The following is a 19,168-nucleotide window of genomic DNA, read 5'->3' on the forward strand; positions in this document are numbered from 1 at the left end:
CTGATGCTCAGAGATCCTCTGAGCTAAGAGACGTCCCCAAGGCCACATAGCTACAGATGGCCCTTTGTATTGCATTATATTTAATGACAGAAACAGTAATGATGGCTGACCTACAGACAGCACTTATGTATATTAATTCAGTTAATGGTCTCAAAAACTCTTTGAGGAGGTAGGTATTATCATAGTCCCCAACTTAGAGATGAGGAAACTGAGAAACAGAGAGGTTGGTTAATTTTCTCCGGGCCACACAGCCAGGCACGTTGGCTCCGTCTGTGCTCTCATCCACTCAGAAACTGCCTTTATAGGCTCTTCTGCAGACGCAAAAGGTCACCACACAAACTGTTGTCAGGGGTGTTTTCATGGGTGACTGGGGAGTTTCAAAAGGGGTTCTGAAAGATGGGGCCCCAAGATCTAGCAAGGGAGACAGACTATAGGCAAGATTACAGATCCATGACACTGCTCTGGACATGGGACACCTCTGTACCCATCTCGGGGCTTTCACCTCCTGGCTGGCGGCCCTGGGGTGTACTTCCCCTTGCTTTTGTCCTGCACTTCTCTGCTATGGCCCAGGCATCCTGTGGTTGAGCCAGGCTAGCAGCTGCGCTCTCTCTCTCTCTTCCTTGCTCCCCACCCCCTCCCCTTTCTGTGTCCAGTTAGTGTCCAGTTCCCTGTGGATTCTGTTACCGTGTTTTATAACTCCTTGCTGTTATGTTAGTGGCTCTAGCTCATCATGGGACAGGAATAGCAGCACATCTAAACTCTCTGGATTTCTCCATCCTTCCACTGGCTGCCTGCAGAGCGATCTCCCTATAGCCCTCACCTGGACAGAGAACATGCCTTCCCCAGGGCCAATTAACTCCTTCCTCATATTGGGTCCGGCTCCCTGCCATGCTATTCTAAAAATTTACCTTCTCTTTTCTTTTGCTGCATCTGAAATGCCCGGACTGCCATTCGTTCATTCATTCATTCATTCATTCAACACACCTGTGTTGATTGCCTTCTCTGTGTCAGGAACCAGGGAAACACATGTGATCAAGGCAGCCCCGTTCTGCATCCTCATGGAACTTCCATTTGGGTGGGGGCATCAACTAAATAAACTTGAAAAAGCAAATAAAACAATAGATAATTTTGATAGAAGGTATGAAAGGAAGATACAAGGGGTGAGAAAGAGTACTGCAGTGAGTGGGGTGGAGGCTATTTTAGATGGGGTTTTCAGGAAGGGTGCTAGCTGGAAGATTCTTGTGATAGCTGAGCCGGTAAGGTGGGTATGGTGCTTAGTAAGCGGGCAGTAAATGTCAGTCCTCATCACTCATGGATCCCTTCACTCCGCAAACATTCTGAGGATTAATTGTTACACCCATGTGCACAGACCCCCGTGGTCTCAGTCTCAAGTGGCGAATTATCTGGGCTCTTTCAAACCCATTAGCATTCTTAGTTTTGCCCTTCTAATAAGTTAAGCCAAATCAATCTATACCTAAAGTGGGGATTAACTCTGTTTTCTTCTCCAAGCTCCACGAAAGACAAGTGTCTCAGAGGCTCTGCTAATGAATTCTACTATTTTCTCCTCGGTCTTATCTTGAGTATTGATGTCTCCACATTGCCTTCCCTTCCAGCCTGTTGCAGAGGGCTTTGATTTTGCAGTTGCCCTGAGGTGGCCTTTTGTCTCTGAATGTGAGTGGGGCCAGCAGGTCTTTTGGGGAAGCTTCAAAGACAGCCTCTGATTTCGAATAGGACCTACCTCCACGCTTGCGTCTTCCTAACTTACAAACATCCGGGATTCTTGAATCTCTGTCCTCAAAGCACCATTTTCTGGACCATCAGCTTGTTCTGGGAGTGTTACTGGGGATTTCTGGACCACAGGCCCTGGGATCCTAATTAAATCAAACAACAGAAATGAAGAGGAAAAGAGATTCGTGGTTATCTTTAGGGAAAACAAAACCCAAATTCCCCACATGAAGAGAATGACGTGGCGTTTGAATGGGAGCCTAGAATTCCTATAAAATTGCGTGAGAGCTGACATTTCAGAAACCAGACCCCCTCCCTCCAGTACCCTCAGCACTGGCTTCTGCTGTAAGGTGCAGCCTCTCACAACATCACCCCAAAGGCTTATGTTGGCAAGACCAAGAATAGGACATTGCGGTGACATTATGCTAACAGATTAGTTCTCTTAGATCATTCCTGATGCCTGACCCTGGGCTTCTCCTCATGGACCCTAACTCCTCTTGATTGGCACTTGGCAAATGTTGCTCACCTTGGACTTTTGGGAAGCTGTGTCTCGTATACATTGACCTTGGAGTCCATTAAAGAGTTGCTGGTCCCTGTGAGATGGTTTAGTTCAGTTCAATACATATTTACTGAGTATCTTCTCAGACATGGTCCCCACCCATGAGATGCCCTGATGAAACAGGGAGATGAGGAGGAGTCAGTGTCATGATGGCCCAGCCTGGGGCAGAGGGCGAGGAGGGCTCCTTAGGATGCTTTCCTGGGGGAGATGTAACCTATGGTGGGATGGATAGCGCCTCCTCCCCAAATTCATGTCAACTCAGGACCTCAGAATGGGACTTTATTTGGAAATAGGGTCTTTGCAGATGTGATAAGGTAAGGATCAAGATGAGATCATACTAGATTAGGGTGGGCCCCAAATCCAACAAGAGACAGAGAAGGACAGACAGAGAAGAAGATCAGGTGAGGATGGGGGCAGAGATTGGAGTGATGCAGCCACCAGCCAAGGAATGGCAGCGTTTTCCAGGAGCCACCAGCAGCTGAAAGAGAGGAGGAAAGATTCTTCCTTAGAGTATTCAGAGGGAGCCCAGCCCTGCCGACACCTTGATCTTGGATTTCTGGCCTCCAGAACTGTGGGGGAACAAATGTCTGTTGTTTGAAGCCACCAAGTTTGTGGTAGTTTGTTATGGCAGCCTTGGGAACGCTTGGGAACCAACACAAGGGTCTGAGCTGAGTCCTAAAGGAAGGGTCAGAGTCTTGCCCTCATTCTCCCATCCTTTTCCCTGTTTGAGCACATCTGGTTGGGAAAACTCCATCGGTCTGTGTGGTTGGTGGCAGCAGGAGCCTTGTTCACCTCCTTGTTCGCTCTGTGACCCCCACATTTACCACTGTGCCTGGCACGTAGGGGTTTCTGGTCAGTGTTTGTTGCATGCATACCAGTCTATGAGTGAGTGAACGAAGAAGAGAGCAGTGCTCTCAGAGGAGGACCAGTTAGCAAGATGCAGGAATCAGATCCTCAGGTGTGAGAAGCCCTGGAAGCCAGAGGGGAGAGGCTGTTCAGGGTTGTCTGAGTCAATTGCTCTTCCTTGGTCTTTAGGGAAGTTAGGTCTTTAGTGGGTATTTAGGGAAGTTTTTCATTGGGAACGTGCAGACTAGCCAGTAATGAAGACAGGGAGAAGGACCAAACAGGGAAGAAGGGAAGGGAACTTGGCTGTGTTCACTGCCCACTCAATGTCAGACACTGTACTGTGTCTGTTAATGGTCACCATCTTTCTTGTTCTCCAAACAATTCCTCACATAGGTAAAAATCCACCCATTTTCCAGATGTGGAAACTGAGGCTCAGAGAGGTGAAGTAACTTGTCAAAAGTTGCACTGCCAGTGAATGGCAGAACCCGAATCCAAGCCCAGGTCTCTTCTGCTCCCATGTTTGTGCTCTCTGCAGCACAACATGCTGCTTCCACTAGTAAACAATTGTTGGCAAGGGAAGGCTGTCAGGGGTCCTTGAGTCTGGGAAAGGATTTAATGCCTTCCAAGTCCAGATGACTGGAGGCGGGGATTCTCTGAAAAATGATCCAGGAGGACAGAAGGCATGCAGAGAGTTCTGGGGACCTGGATCATCTGAAGGCCATCAGCTGTGCCCTTTCGAATAGGGTTCTTGGGGTAAAGATCAATGTCATTTTCTTCCCCGCCATATTACATACTACTCTAGTCTATGTTTTTCATTGCTCTCAGATCCGCAGAAACAATTTTTAAAGCTTAGACACCATTGGGGATCTTCTCTGACTTAAAGCCCAAGGTGTCTAACAATTAAGCCCTTGTGCTCACCCGGAGCGGCGTGGACACCCTGTGGTGTTTAGGACCCTTTCATTTGTGCAGCCACTCTTTCATTCCACAGACATGTCAGCATCGCCTGTGTGTCAAGTGCTGACTGAATTTGGCCCAGGAGGTTATAGGGCACCAAGACTCTGTCTTTGTCTCCGTGAAGAGGTCCCCTTTCCGTTCCATTTGCCAGGTCTCTATGGTGCTACAGTATGAAAGGAGCTGGACTAAAGGGAGGGAGGGAGGTGGGAAGAAAGGTTGGAAAGCACTCCATGGAGGAGGTGAGGGCCAAGTAAGAGTTCAGTAGGTGGGGCTGGGGAGGGCATCATAGCAGGAGAAGTAGCATGTGCAAAGGCACTGGGGGCGTGTTGGAGCTGGGTGGGGAGGGCGGTGTCAGACATCCTGAGAAAGTGCTTGAGCAAAGCTGGTTACAGCCCTTGCCCCGGGGCGTCACAGATTTTTGTTATAGGTGGCGAAGGTAAATTCAGCCTACTTCGGGACTTTGGTTTTAAGATGTGGGTACTTGGGCCCTCCTCTTGTTCACCAGATGGAGTGGATGCAGAAGAGGATGAAGCAGGATCATAAGGAGGCCACCTGGAGGGGAGACGGGAGGCTCTAGGTGGGGTTTCACCTTTGGAGGCACCACTCTTTGTGGGGTGAGAGTCAGGGAAGGTTTGCATGGGGTGGGGCCAGGATGCCAGCAGCTCTCTCCCGCTGGGGCCATGTGGCTTTGCCAGGGGACATCCTGGACAGTGCATGGCCTGATGGTGGCCTCAGCACAGCAGACCTTCTTCCAAGATGTCTGCTGGGAGTCAGGGTGGGGGCGGGGGGCATGTTTCAGTGCTGAAGCTAGCAGCCCCTCCAGCATCCCACTTACCACTGCCCCTGCTGTAGTGTCTTTCCTCTGCTGCTGTTTTCTCTGCTGGCCCCTCTCCTGCTGGCTCCTCTACTGGTGTGTGTTGGGACTGGGTGTTTGATATTTTTGTTAATGTTTTCTTGCTTAGCCCTCACTCTGCTTCATCCCCTCACCCCTTCCCTTGTTGCCTGTTGAGATGATTAGTCAGGCTAGTTGACATTTTTCTACTTAAAATGTTTCAGTTTAACTGCTGCTGGCTAAATATGTTTTGACCTCAGCTCTGGACTGTGACTCTCCCCTCAGCCAGGGAGACCGAGGAAGCTCTGTGCCAAAACCGTCTCTCTCTTTCGTTTTGGACTGAGATTAGCCTCAGCAGTTTGGACAGGATCCCTCATGTCCTGAGGGTCATTTTGTAACTCAGTTCAGATATGGGGTTTGGTCCTCGGGACGCCCAGGTGTGTGAATGCACCTGTCACAGACGCAGCTGATTTGACGCACGGAGCTGGCCTGAGATGTGCGTCCAAACGTGTTTGGCTCCGGTGCCGTCTTTCTTTATAAATCCCAGCGGGCAATTTACATAGTTCTTCTGTGCCCCAGGGAGACTTGGACGAGCTCTGATAGCCACAAACTCTGGCAGCTTATTAAATATTGGACTGAGACGAAGGGAAAAGAAAGTCAAGGCATTAGCAAGTCTCTGACAGAAGGACAGTTGGAGGCCACAGAAGGAGTTTATAGATGGCAAGACTCCTACTTCTAATTCCAGGCCAACAGAGCCCTCTGGACAAAGCCCTTCACCCTTCTGAAGGCTTGACCAAGGTAGGCTATGCCACCCAGAATCGTCAAACTCAGTTCAGGAGGGGAAAGGGGAGGGAAAGAGGGAAGGACCGAGTGTCCCCTTAGCAGAGGTTCTGGGGGGCTTCAACCAGTGCCTACACACGCTTACCTCTGAGTTTGGGATGGAGACCCCAGAGACAGTGTTGATTCAGCCTCTGTGTTCATTTACTAATTCTTTCATCCTCTCATCATATGTTTGTGGAGAATCCACCATCCGTGGGGCTGACCCTGAGCCCAGCCCCGGCTCTGGGAATGCAGAGGAAAACGGGACAGAGGTAAGACTCAAGAGAGGAAGATGATGATCAAGTCTATCACAAACAGGGTGAGGGTCTCAAAGGGGTTGTATAGGGAACAATGGGGGCATTTAATAGGAAAGCTGTCCCAGGCTGTGGCGACAGGGGGCATGGAAGTCCTCCTTGAGCAGTGACTTTCAAATCTGGAGTGTCAGGTAAAAATTGAAATTACATTAGGTGAAGAGGTGAGAGAAGTGTGTATCAGGCAGGGGCAAGAGCAAGTGCAAAGGCCCTGTGGCAAGAGAGAGGAGGGGGACTCATGAAGGATGACTGAAGCAGAGATGACTGCAGGGGTGGGAGGCAGGAGAGGAGTAGCAAAAGCCAAGGCCAGAGAGATTGGCTGGGGCTGGATCACAGAGGGCCGCAGAGGCTAGATAAAGGACCGGGGGCTTCGTGCAAATGTCCCTGGAAGGCTTAGCATCATTTTAAGCAGGAAAGTACCATGATCAGGTTTGTGTTTAAAAAGAATGCCTGTTGTTTGAGGAAGGATCAGAGAGACAGGAGTGGAAGCAGCAAGTCTACTAGGAGGCTGGTAGGAGGTGAGGACGGCTGCACTCAGAGAAGGAGCAACAGACAGAGGGACTGGAGGTGTTCGTGGTCTATTTCAGGGGTGTCGCAGACAGGACCTGTTGATGGGTCAGATGAGGGCCATCAGGGATGGCATCTCTGAGCAGAGACACGGGAGTGAACCACGTGGTGATGAACTGGGGCAAGCGTTTTCAGGTGGAGCTCGCAGCAAGGGTGGAAACAGAAAGTGGAGCCTTGCTGGGCATGTGTGAGCTGGCGGCTAATGCTGAGTGAGGCAGGGGGACGTGGTGGGAGGTGAGACCAGGACCCGAGAGCAGAGAGGTGGCAGGCCAGTGGGGGAGCGAGCTTGCGGGTCCCTGTGGGTGGCCAGAGACAGCTGGGAAGGCTTTGGAGGAAACAGGGGGGCTGACCTATTCTGACTTACTTTTATGTCTGTGACAGATCACACAGGCTGCTGTGTTGAGAAGAGGTTCAGGGGCAAAGGTGGAAGCAGAGAGACCTGTGAAGAAACAATGGTGATAATGCCGCTGAATCAAGATGGCCGCTGGGACCAGAGGCGGAGCTGTGGGTGGTGAGACGTGGTGGGTCTCTGCATGTTCTTGGAACAAACGGAGTGGAGTGTGAGGGAAAGGGCCAAGAGGAGTGTCCGAGGCTTTGGGCCTGAGAAACTGGGAGAAGGTGTTGTTCTGTCCCAGGATGGAGAAGTGTATGGGGGGAGCTGTGTTGGAGAGGAAAGAGTGATCTTGAAGGTGTTTAGTTTGAGGTGTCTGCTTAACACCAGTGTGGAGATGTAGGGCAGGCAGTGGGGTGTGGAGTTAGAGAAAGCTGGAAAATCAGCAGCACTGGGGCCATATGGAAAGCCATGCGCTGGGTGAGCTCATGCACCTGGGGAGTGAGAGTAGATACAAAAAAGTTCTCAGGGCTGAGCACTGTGGTTCATAAACCACCAGGTATTTGGTTTTCGTTTTTGTTTTTTTAAGCAGCTTGTGGGATCTTAGCTCCCCGACCAGGGATCGAACCCCGTGCCCCCTGCAGTGGAAGCACAGAGTCTTAACCACTGGACCACCCTAACCCTAACCAGGGAAGACCCGACACCATGTATTTTCCAGAGAAACAAGGAGACAAGAATGAACTGCAGGGAGAAGGAATAGAAGCAAGAGCGAGTGGGTGTCCCAGAGGCCGAGAAAGGAGGGTATTTCAAGATGGGGGGGGGGGTCAGCCATGTCATATGCTGCTGACTGGTCAAGTCAGACGAGAAGTGAGAAATGGATTGCCCGTGTAGGTACTGTCAGAGTCACTGGCTGCTTTCACAAGTACGGTCTCAGGGAGAGGTGAGACTGAGAGCCTTAACAAAGAGGTTCAAAGAGAAGAGGTTGGAGTGAGGCCAACCAACAGCTCAGGGGACAGCATCCAGGATGAGCAGCAGGCGCTGACCACCTGGGGAGGGTGTCTGGCCCACAGAAGTGGTCGGGGCGCAGGGCGGAGCTTCAGACCCCAGCAGGAGAAAGAGCACAAAAAACACAAACTAGGAAGAAAGGAAAGGTCCAGAACATGGGTGTGGAGAGCTGGACGGGGAGGAAGCTGTCAGCTTGGCACCGTGATGCGAGGCTCAGGGTGGTAAGACTCATCCCGGTGCTTCCCTTGGTGGGGAGAGGACTTTGCCTCTGCCGCTGGGCTGGGGCGGGGCTGGCCAGGCCAGGATGGGAATGGGACCAGCATGTGAAGGTCTTCAGTGCCTGCAGCTGAGCAGGGCGGTGGTTCTTGACCTGACTGCATGTACATTACAATGATCAGGGACATTTTTCAAAAATACAGAGCTCTGGCCCCACCTCTGAGAATCCCTGTCCATCCATCCCGAGTAGGGCTTGGCCCCATTTTCAAACATCTTCCCAAGTGATTGTAACATGCCAGCAGCTTCAGCTAATTCCTGAGTTTGGGACTGAGCTGGTGTGGGAGGCACTCTGAGATAAAGAGGGCCACAGGGAATGTCAGCCCTGGCATTGGAAGGGCCATAATTGCGATAATTTCTGAAGGAATTTGTTGGCTTTCCTCAGAAGAGCAACTCTCATAACATTTACCAAAATGAAAATCTTGATTAATTCTGCAGGTGTATAGCTCCCCAGAGGCTGGAGAAGAACATCATTTGGCACCAGAAACACACTTTATTCTGGTGGTGTAGATAATTTTGCAAACACTCGATACTGAGTTTCATATACTCTTCTGGAATTCCAACGCACTACATCCTAGGATGCAGAGAAACACAGTCAAGGCCAATTGCTCTTTGCCACCTGGACCAAGTGCTTCCAGGGACTCTCTTGGGTGTCTTTGCCCTCTCATTCTGAATTTCTGTGATGTTCTGGGAAGATGTGGTTTTTAATCAGCTCAGCATTTATTTCTTGCTTTGGGGAACCATTTCTATCCCATTATGTGCAGTTCAGATAGGTTATCAACGATTACAGTTAACCCCATCTCTGTCTGTAGAGACACGATCCTGGACAAGCCACCTGTAGTAGCACAGTCTCTGGAAACAGTGATTGGCTCAAGAGGGAGGCCTGGAATTCAAAAAGGGCCAATCAGCATCATTCTGGGGGGCAGTTATTATGTGGATAATGGTAAAGTTCTTTCCTGAAGATGCCAAGCTAGAGAGTGTGGGTCTGGACTTATCAATTGCCATTGTTCTCACACTGTGTGGATAAAGAAGCTTGTTTCTAGAGTAAAGCCTGACGAGAGGAGGTAGAGAAGGAGGGAGGGAGAGAGGGAGAGGGAGAGAGAAAATAGAGAGAGACAGAGACAGAGATAGAGAAAGAGACAGAGTTCTGCCAACAATATGCTTGGTCCCAGGCCTCCAGGCTCTGGTACTTTCAGTCCTATGAACTCTCCATGCACCGTTCCATGGTTAAGCTTTTTGGATTTGGGTTCTGTCTCTTGCAACAAGAGCATCTTGATTAGGACAGATGACTTCTCAGTTCCTCATGAACCTCAGGGGATGGTGGAGGGGTGGGGGATGCACCGGAGAGTGAGGCAGGCGTGGTTAAAGAGCTTATAAGGCAGCTGCCCCTGAGATGTCCAGGTGTCTGTCTCGGGGTCGTAGCAGTCGAAGGAGGCTGAGTCCTCGATGCTACAGTCCGTGGTCAACCGCCGCCCACCCGTCACGTAGAGCTTGTTGCCCATCACTGTGGCCCCGTGGTGCATCATCCGGTCCTTCATGTCCGCACATTTGACAAATTTGTTGGACTGAGGGTCATAAGCAAGGATCCTCCTCGTGTAACCTGAAAACCAAATGGCGTATTGACAAGGTCAGCGATGCTTATTTGGGACTGGAGGTCACCGGTCCGGGGAACTGTCTGATTTCCACCATCACATAACCCTGAGGCTGGACTCTGAACTAAATTGTGGAATGTTTCCATTACGTGTCCAAGGTCTCATGTGTGGCAGCACTGGGGTTTGGACCCAGATCCGTCTGATTTCAGTCTCTGCACCTTAATTCGAAGTGAAGGGCAGCACTTACGTCATTTGTTCTTAGATTGAGAGCAGAGATTCCAGTGGCCTTCTCAACCTCGTTAGCTTTTTCGTCTTTCTCATATGCTCATCCAAGAGCTTTAACAATCCCAAGAAGGAGCCTTGGGAACTCAGAAGTGGGTCCCCACAACAGCTCTCTCTCGTGGGTACTTTTCAGATCCCCATTTTACAGATCAGCAAACAGAGGCACAAAGAGATTAATAACTTGCCTTAGAATGTACAGTCAGTTAGGGGCAGAGTCAGGATTTGAACCCAGGTCTATCTGACCCCCAAACCAGACCTCTTAACCATAATATTATACTACAATTACATAGAAAGAATCCCTTAGCAGCTAATCTTTTTTTTTATTTAAAAATACTTTATTGCTAAAACATGCTAACCATCATTTGAACCTTCAGCAAGTCATCATCTTTTTGCCTTTAGCAGCTAATCTTATTTACAACAGCAAATGTTTTTTTGAGTATTTGCCCCGGGTCTGGGATAAGTGCTAAGTGGTTTAGATTGATAAGCACATTTTATGATAACAACTCTGTGTAATAGGTATTATTTCATTCTTTGTTTGACAGGGAGAAACTTATGGATGAGAAAAGAGCTTTGTCAAGTCGTCCACACTCTCCTAGTTGGATGGTGTACTTTTATTTTTTTTTCATTTATTTTTTATTTTATATTGGGGAATGGTTGATTCACAATGTTGTGTTAATTTCAGGTATAGAGCAAAGTGGTTCAGTTACGTGCTTTTAAGAAGACTGTCTCGTAGAACAACATCTGTCTATCAGTGACCCTTTTCCCTTGGGAGATGCCAAGTTCGTATCCAGCCTCAAGATCCCCTGTTCAGACTCACCTCCCACGATGACAATCCGCTCGCCAAGCACCACGGCAGGGGCACATACGTTCTTGATCATTCTCGTCTCCATTTTGAACCACATGTTTCTGGAAATGTGATAAACCTGAGGGAAAAATATAATCACGGCACTGCATTTTAAAGTGATAATAGGTGTTTTTGTTTAACTAAGAACATATTTATTTAAATTAAATATCATTAATTCCAGAAAGTATTCTATTTAAGTAATACACATAATTCAAAACTTCAAAAGCTCAGTATTAAAAAAGCTCAAAATTAATATTTTCCTTAACATTTTCTATATATAAGGTAACAAAACTTAAAGTGAGATGTTTTTAAAAGATAGAGGGTGAAAGAGTAGTGATTTCTTTTTCTTTTCACTTTTTTCCAGTTCTTAAAATGTAGGTATATTACTATCAGTAAACAAAATATAATTAAACGACAGAAAGAAGAATGTTACCAGAAATTGGTCTTAACGTGGCCCCATGAGCTCAGTGGCTGTGTCTCTGTGGAATGGACCAAGAGTCATGCGTTTCTAGTATGTGTTTGCTTACCTTGCTTGGAACCATTCTTTCCTTTCAATGAGAAATGAAGCAACTTGGACATGCGTAAAACCAATGATTTTTCAATCATTTTTATTTCTGGCTCATGTTTACATTTCTAAATGTTCTGGTGTATCTGAGAGGGTCTTAGGGCCAAGAATAAATTTGGGGCTAAATGAGGAAGTCTTTTGAACAGGTCATGCCTGAAAAGTCATTAGAATCATAGAAAAAAGTAAGCATGAGAAAAGGAAGAAAGAGCAAAGAGGTGGGGGCAGGATTCCTTGGCTTTGGTCTTAAATAGAGTAGCAAATCTTGATTCCCACAACACGGGCTCCTGTTAAGTCTCTCAGTTTAAAGTTTAAATGTCAAATGCCAATTAGTTCATTACCGGCAGAATTTAGCACAAAAGATACAGGATGGACTTCATATAAGAAAAGAAAGAACAAAAACATTTCAATATTCTTCACTAGAAATTCTTTCTGTATGAAACATAATTGCCACCGTATTAAAGACCTTATATTTTATCATTTTACCAAATTTGATCTTCACAACCATCTTATGACGTAGATACCATTACTTCCTTCCAATTTTCAGATTAGACCATTGAGTCTGAGAGAGGTTAAGTGACATGCCCAATGTCACACATCTAGAGTGAGTAGAATAGCTGGTCTGATTGAGCCCAGAATCCATGCTTTTATCTACCATCCTCATGTTTGGGGCCATGGAGGTGTGGCTTTTCTTTCTTTTTTTGTTTTAGATAGATTTTTTAAATTGAAGTATAGCTGATTTACAATGTTGCAATAGTTTCAGGTGTATAGCACAGTGATTCAATTATATACATATATATAACTGAATTCAGATTCTTTTCCCTTATAGATTATTACAAAGTATTGAGGATAGGGACGTCGTAGGTGGTGCAGTGGTTAAGAATCTGCCTGCCAATGCAGGGGACACAGGTTCAATCCCTACTCCAGGAAGATCCCACATGCTGCGGAGCAACTAAGCCCGTGAGCCACAACTATTGAGCCCATGTGCCGCAACTACTGAAGCCTGCGAGCCTAGAGCCTGTGCTCCACAACAAGAGAAGCCACCGCAATGAGGAGCCCATGAACCACAATGAAGCGTAGCCCCCACTCACTGCAACTAGAGAAAGCCCGTGTGTAGCATCAAAGATCCAGCGCAGCCAATAAATAAATAAATTTATTTTAAAAAAATCCTAAGATTAAAAAAAAATACTGAGTATAGCTCCCTGTGCTATACATAGGTTCTTGTCCGTTATCTATTTTTTTATATAGTAGTGTGTATATGTTAATCCCAATTTTATCCCTCCTAATTTATCTCTCCTCCATCCCTTTCCCCTTTGGTAACCATACATTTGTTTTCTATGTCTGCAGGTCTATTTCCTTTTTGTAAATAAGTTCACTTGCATTTTTTTTTTAGTTTCCACACATAAGTGATATCATATTTGTCTTTCTCTGTCTGGCTTACTTCACTTAGTATGGTAATCTCTAGGTCAATCCATGCTGCAAATGGCATTATCTCATTCCTTTTTATGGCTGCGTAGTATTCCATTTGTATGTATGTACCACATATTTTTTATCCATTCATCTGCTGATGCACATTAAGGTTGCTTACATATCTTGCCTATTGTAAATAGCGCCTCTATGAACATTGGGGCCATGTATCTTTTCCAATTAGAGTGTTTGTCTTTTCCTTATATATACCCAGGAGTAGGATTGCAGGATCATATGGTAACTCTATTTTTAATTTTTTGAGGAATCTCCATATTGTTCTCCATAGCAGCTGCACCAATTTACATTCCCAACAGTGTAGGCAGGCTCCTTTTTCTCGGGTGTGGCTTTCTTGATGGAGGCTCTTGAGACCGAAGCCATCTTGAGGTCTCTCTCCTCAAAGCTGGTGAAGCACAGAGGAGGCCACGGCTAGAGACAGGGGCAACCACAACAGCCGTCAAGCCTCGTGGTTTCATCTGCAAATACGTAGGTCACGTCTTTGGAAAATGGGATCCTTGGAGGAGAAGCAAACACTGGTTGCATTTTACTTGAGTGAGTAATTGCCTCCTGGCTTTCTGTTCTCTATCAGCTTTGGGGATGGTTTCAAAAACAGATTAAACATTTGCTCACAATCCTCACGATACCCCCCAGAGTGGTTGAGGGAAGGATGACAAAGGATGGTCTTTGACCCCTGCAGGAAGTGATACTTTGTTATGGTAAAGGATTTGCTTAATGCCATCCAGGCATAGAAGTAGAAAGAAGGTCAGGTAGACGGGTACACGTACACACATGGCAGTGTACACGTACACACATGACAGCCTAGTCTTTTAAAAGAATGCTGGCATGAAGATAAGCTGTCCAATGAAGAAATCTTTGAACCTATACTTGAAAATCCAAACTACCCCATAACTAACCCCAAGCAATCACCCTGAACTATATCTGAATGAGCACAATTTCCATTACAAAACTAATGCTAAGTAGATAAGAAGAGCTTCCAAATTAATTTTTCCCATTTTCCCCTTCTCATGACTGCAGTGTAAAAGAATCACTCACATGTTTAGTATTTTGGTTTTTTGGCTTTTTTAAGATTCTTTTTGGATTGTCCTATGCATTTCTTGAGGAGGCAGCTTTAAAGCTTTTTTGAGCTTTGTATTTATTCTTAGGAAGAGATAATTATTTTGTAACGTGAAATCATCAGCATATTTGTTGACTTTATTTTGAAAAATAGCTTTTAAAAAATGTAGGAGGAGCTCTAGCTTTATACCGAAGCACTTTATGATACCTGTGTTGTGTGGCCAGAGCTTGGAGGTGAACAGAACACGTCTCTCTTGGCTCAAATAAATGAGTGGGATTTGGAAGAGACTTAGAATCTGCCTAGATCGTCAGGGAAGAGTTGACAGTATGGGCTGGAGAAGTGAAGGAAAGAGAAAAACAAGAAAAGACTTGAATAGAAATTGTCATTTTTCTCAATCTCCAACTTAGCCCGAGCCGCCATCATCCTTGCCTGGACCTCTGGAAGAATCTCCCAACTCTCCTTCCTTTGTCCACTCAGGCCTCCTCCAATCCCTTCTCCACAAAGCGTCCAGAAGGAAATTCTGAAAATGAAAATTTGACTACTTTGCCTACCCTGCTACTCTCAGGCTTGAACCCAATTCCTTGGCAAGGCCTGGAAAGCCCTGCCGGGTCAGCCTCCTCTCCACAAGCACGCATCCCCCAAGAATGCCCTGGAATTTCTGTAGGAGGGGCTCAGGGCAGCAGTCTGGGTGGAGGGAGTTGCTCAGTGTGACTTGGGAAGGGGACTGACGGAGACTGTGGGGGGACTGACCACCCCCAGCTCCGCCTTGGTGCACAGACTTGTTGCAACTACCTGGTCACATTTTCAGTTCCTCCAGGGGATGGGCTGTGCCCCTGTCTGGTTCAGGACCTGTGTGCCTTCCCCAGGAACACCACCCCTCCCTCAGTAGAGGAGTCTGACTCCTGCTCCAGATGGCAGGCTCGTCTGCTCAGAGAAGCTGCCCGCCCACCTCTGTCCATGTCAGAGCCCTCTGTCCACCCTATGCGTCCTCCTCCTCTTTTGCCCCTCATCCTCACCTGCCTTCTCTCTTCTCCTGCCTCTCCGCTCAAGTCAGCTTAAACCAACCTCACAGAGTTCCCTCCAAAGTTCCGTGAACCCTCACATCCTCCCTGATCCCCTCAAGATTGCTTTAGGACACCCCCATGCTCTTAGAGTACCCCTCTATTCAGCATCTGAATTGCAGTTGTGTTGTAAGCTCCTGGAGGGTAAGTGGGATTTACTGCTCATGCCTGTGTCCCCAGGGACTTCACCATGGTTGGCACCCGGTGTAACTCCTCTAAAGGAATAGAGCAGACCTCAGGGGCCTCCTTGGTTATCTTTAAAGAGAGGCTCCTTATTGAAGTTTTCACATCATTAGGGGAACTGCAGAGACTAGAACTTGTGTAAAGTTGGGAAACACCCAATATTCTGACATTTTAATCTTTATTAATCACACTTCTCAGAGAGCTTGTTAGTGAAATTAGCATCTACCTATCATTTAAGGCAGGAGTTCCACAACCTGGCTGTACCTTAGAACTCCTGTAGACTTTTGTAAACAGCAAATGTCAAGACCCCATACATAGAGATTTTAAATTCTTTTTTATTATAAATTTATTTATTTATTTAATATGTTTATTTTATTGGCTGTGTTGGGTCTTTTTTGCTGTGTGTGGGCTTTCTTTTTAGTTGCTGTGAGTGGGGGCTACTCTTTGTTGTGGGGCGCAGGCTCCTCATTGCTGTGGCTTCTCTTGCTGCAGAGCACAGGCTCTAGGCGCGTGGGCTTCAGTAGTTGCAGCACATGGGCTCAATAGTTGTGGCTCATGGGCTCTAAAGCGCAGACTCAATAGTTGTGGCGCATGGGCTTAGTTGCTCCATGGCATGTGGGATCTTCCTGGAGCAGGGATCGAACCCGTGTCCCCTGCATTGGCAGGCGGATTCTCAACCACTGCCCCAAGACCCCATACATAGAGATTTTGATTCAGCAGATCTGAGGTCAGGTTCCAGGGGATTTGATAATAGATTATGCACCAGTGCTTGGGAGTCTTCTTTTAATGCCTTACTGATTTGGGTTAGAAGCATCTGCAATATTCCTATAGGACTTCATTGTCTGGCATTTGATGTGTTCTAGCTAGAATCTTTAGATGCATCTGATGTACCTTTGTATGTATTAATCTTACACAAAAAGAATTCGTAAATGGATAAAATCTGGCTGAGACTAAGCTTCCTTCCTTCCTCTCTCCCTCCTTTCTCCTTCCCCTGCAACAGACAAGCATGTATGTACTCACTATATGCATGTACGAGGGTGAGTCAAAAATTATCCGCACTCTGGTTACGTGCAAACTACAGCCAGAGTGAGGATAATTTTGCCTCACCCTCATGTATGTATATGCATGTGTGTACGTGTGTATACACGTGCATGGCTATGTGTTGTGTGTGCATGTGTACATGCGTGTATGTGTATAGGTGTGTGTATATGCATGTATTTGTGTGTGTATATGTTTGTGTGTGTATGTACTTGTGTGTGTGTGTATATAAGCACGGTGGGAAGGACCATTTACCTGGATAAGGCGCACAGGGTTCTGCATGATGTCCTCTCCCCCAAAAAGGTAGAGTCTTTGGTCTTTCACAGCAACTGCAGGGTGGAGGACCCCCACTGGCATGCTGGCCATCCTCTCCCAGACGTTGCAGATGCTGTCATATCTCTCCATGGAGCCCATGACCTCGTGCCCTTCTCCAATCCCCCCAACAGAGAAGATGAAGTTCCTGTGGGCAGTGCTTCTGTGGGAGTAGCGGGCGGCCAGCATGGGCTGCCCCAGCCTCCACTGATTGAGTTTCAGGGAGAGGACGTAGACCTTGGGACTGGGCACGCTCTTCCCCGCGCCCACAGCCATGCCTCCCAGCAGGTAGATGCTGCGGTGCAAGGTCACGGCTGAGGCCTTATACAGCCGGGCCGGGAGCTTGGCGAGGCTCTGCCATTGGCCGGTCTGTCCGTCGTACAGCAGGACGTCCCTGGTGGTCTGCTGGTTGTCCTTCCTTCCACCCAAGAGGACGAGGAAGTCTTGGTAAGAGTTTCTTGGGGGGATGTGCCACAGAGGTTGGAGGTCCGGGGCACTGGTGGTGCTGTACAAAGAAAACATCTGCCTCTTGGCTGTCTCCAAGATGGTCTTGCAGGGGGGCGAGGACTGAAGGAGGGCGTCGTTGGCGATGAAGTGGTGGAAGAAGGCCGGGTGGACGTACTGCAGCCTGACCTGCTTGAACAGTTCCTGCAGGTATTGCTTCCGGGTCTGGAGGTCATGCTTGATCCAAACCATGAGGGCCTCGAACACCTTCTCCTCCTCCCCGCAGAGCCCATCGTCTCCCAGGTAGTCTCTCAGTTCCAAGGCACAGAGCTCCTTCAAATCCGCCGTTGCGGCCACCTCTGGGAAGTACGTCAGGGCCACCTCCCTGGCTCTCTTCCGGAGGGTCTCACAGCTGAAGATTTCAGAGAGTCTGATCATGCCCAGGCAGTTGCTGGGGGTCAGCTGGCCCTGGAGGAAGGAGGAGCAGGCCTCGAGCAGCTTGGGGTACTGCAGCATGGAGGCTGCCTCCATCAAGGGCAGGACGGTTTCCCCTGTGATGTGCGCCTCGCCTGTGTACACATACAGGATGATCCGCTCCAGAGTCGGGGAGTCGAGCCCTTTCAGCTGGACTTTGGCCTCACTGCTCTCCCGGAAGTTGCTGCAGAACATGGCCCTGAAGTAGGGGCTGCTGGAGGCCAGCACGCTTCGGTGGCAGGGGACCTCGCAGGCCCCGGCACAGAGGCTCACATCAGTCAGGATCCTGTTTTGCCTTAAGTTATCGAGCTGCCTCAACAAGTCAGAGGAGAAGTCATGGTCTTTGAAGAGCAACCCATCTGGTGACTCCTCGCCCATCCTGTGAAGATGAAGAGAAGTCCCAAGGGGGGCACGTGCTGGAGGGTTTAGCTGTGGGGCCTCCAAGACTTGGGAGCAGCTATGTCCATTCACCAAGATGCTGGTGCGTATTGCCAGGAATGTGGCTCAGTGAAGATTGGAAAGGGAGACCACCTGCGGCGTGGGCCTCACAGCTGACACCTCTCTTTTTGGTTACGATTACTCTCAAAGGTAACAGGCAAATAGCATCTGCAGATGATCTGAGAAAAACAAAACAACAAAAGAAAAACCGAAAAAGAGAAGGTGGTTGGATAAGTTGGGCAAGTTGAAGGTGGCAGATGGGCACAGGGACTGAAATGTTAGCCAGAAGCAAGATGACAGTCCGTGTATTTGACCAGCAGCAGTCCCTGAACCTTCCTCCAGATTCTCAGCATATTTGTTATTTAGCAACATCTAAACATCTAAACATCTTTCTGGGTGTTAGTCATTCCCCACGGATGTCATTCTGGGGGCGTGGCCTCTGGTAACGAGACAGAAATGAGGGATGAAAGTGGACCTTGGCGATTTTTTTTTTAAACATGACTTCACGGACTCCTGTGGGTTTTGTTTTTAAAATGAGATAAATAGAAAGCACAGACCAAACAGTACTCTGGGCTGGGTTTATTGGATGACATCTGGCCATCTATCTGCAGAAGAATGAAACATTAGGACTATTTACCTTATTTTGCTGCGGTGACATCCACCGATACCTGCCGCGGCTGGTCCCTCCGGAGAGTTTCCATCTCTGGCTCCAAGTGAAACCATAAACCCAGGCCTTTCCTTCAGTTGGCAAATAATTTGTCCTGGGAGAATTCTGAATTTGTTTATGCTGAAGGCACTTTCACAGTTTTCTAGAGCTTTGTGAAGGAACTGCTGGGCAGGGAGACAGTGTATACATTCCAGGGCTAAGAATAGTTGCATATGTACTTTCCACTGTTATGACATGTGACTTTCCAGTTGCCTTCTGCAGCAACCCAAGGGCCTGTGGGCCGGCGCATGCCCACACGCCTTGTTTCCTTGGCAAGTATTTACATCGGCAGAAATAGATCAGGAGGAACAGCTTCTCTTAGAGAAGACTTTGCTGCCCACTTGGACACATCCTGAGTCGCTTGTCCTAAAAGCGCCTGGGAATTCTAGATGTCTGTAAACAGGTTGCTGTGACCTGGGGAACGTCACTGAAGATAGTTCTGGGCAAGATGAAGGTGGCAGATGGTCACAG

General features: G+C 47.8%; 1 protein-coding gene and 1 long non-coding RNA gene across 3 annotated transcripts; one reads left to right on the forward strand and one right to left on the reverse strand.

The window, feature by feature from the left end:
• The first annotated feature begins 5,450 nt into the window (after nucleotides 1-5,450).
• LOC130853045 (uncharacterized) lies at nucleotides 5,451-11,085 on the forward strand. The gene is made up of 4 exons (XR_009053650.1): nucleotides 5,451-5,714; nucleotides 5,937-6,007; nucleotides 6,995-7,134; nucleotides 10,779-11,085. It is a non-coding gene; the product is annotated as an uncharacterized LOC130853045 (long non-coding RNA).
• On the reverse strand, nucleotides 8,669-18,825 carry KLHL38 (kelch like family member 38). Of its 2 annotated transcripts, XM_057734181.1 has the most exons (4): nucleotides 18,629-18,825; nucleotides 16,579-18,170; nucleotides 10,914-11,019; nucleotides 8,669-9,822 (listed from the first exon to the last, which is right to left on the reverse strand). In XM_057734181.1, the coding sequence occupies exons 2-4, from the start codon at nucleotides 17,929-17,931 to the stop codon at nucleotides 9,533-9,535; spliced, it is 1,749 nt and encodes a 582-aa protein (XP_057590164.1). In that variant the 5' UTR covers nucleotides 17,932-18,170; nucleotides 18,629-18,825; the 3' UTR covers nucleotides 8,669-9,532. The 2 variants fall into 2 exon arrangements, with proteins under 2 accessions (XP_057590164.1, XP_057590165.1); XM_057734182.1 differs by lacking the exon at nucleotides 18,629-18,825 and having other exon boundaries at nucleotides 16,579-18,263.
• Between the last annotated feature and the right edge of the window lie 343 nt (nucleotides 18,826-19,168).

The sequence above is a fragment of the Hippopotamus amphibius genome, chromosome 5, assembly GCF_030028045.1.
Source record: "Hippopotamus amphibius kiboko isolate mHipAmp2 chromosome 5, mHipAmp2.hap2, whole genome shotgun sequence".
NCBI lineage: Eukaryota > Metazoa > Chordata > Mammalia > Artiodactyla > Hippopotamidae > Hippopotamus > Hippopotamus amphibius.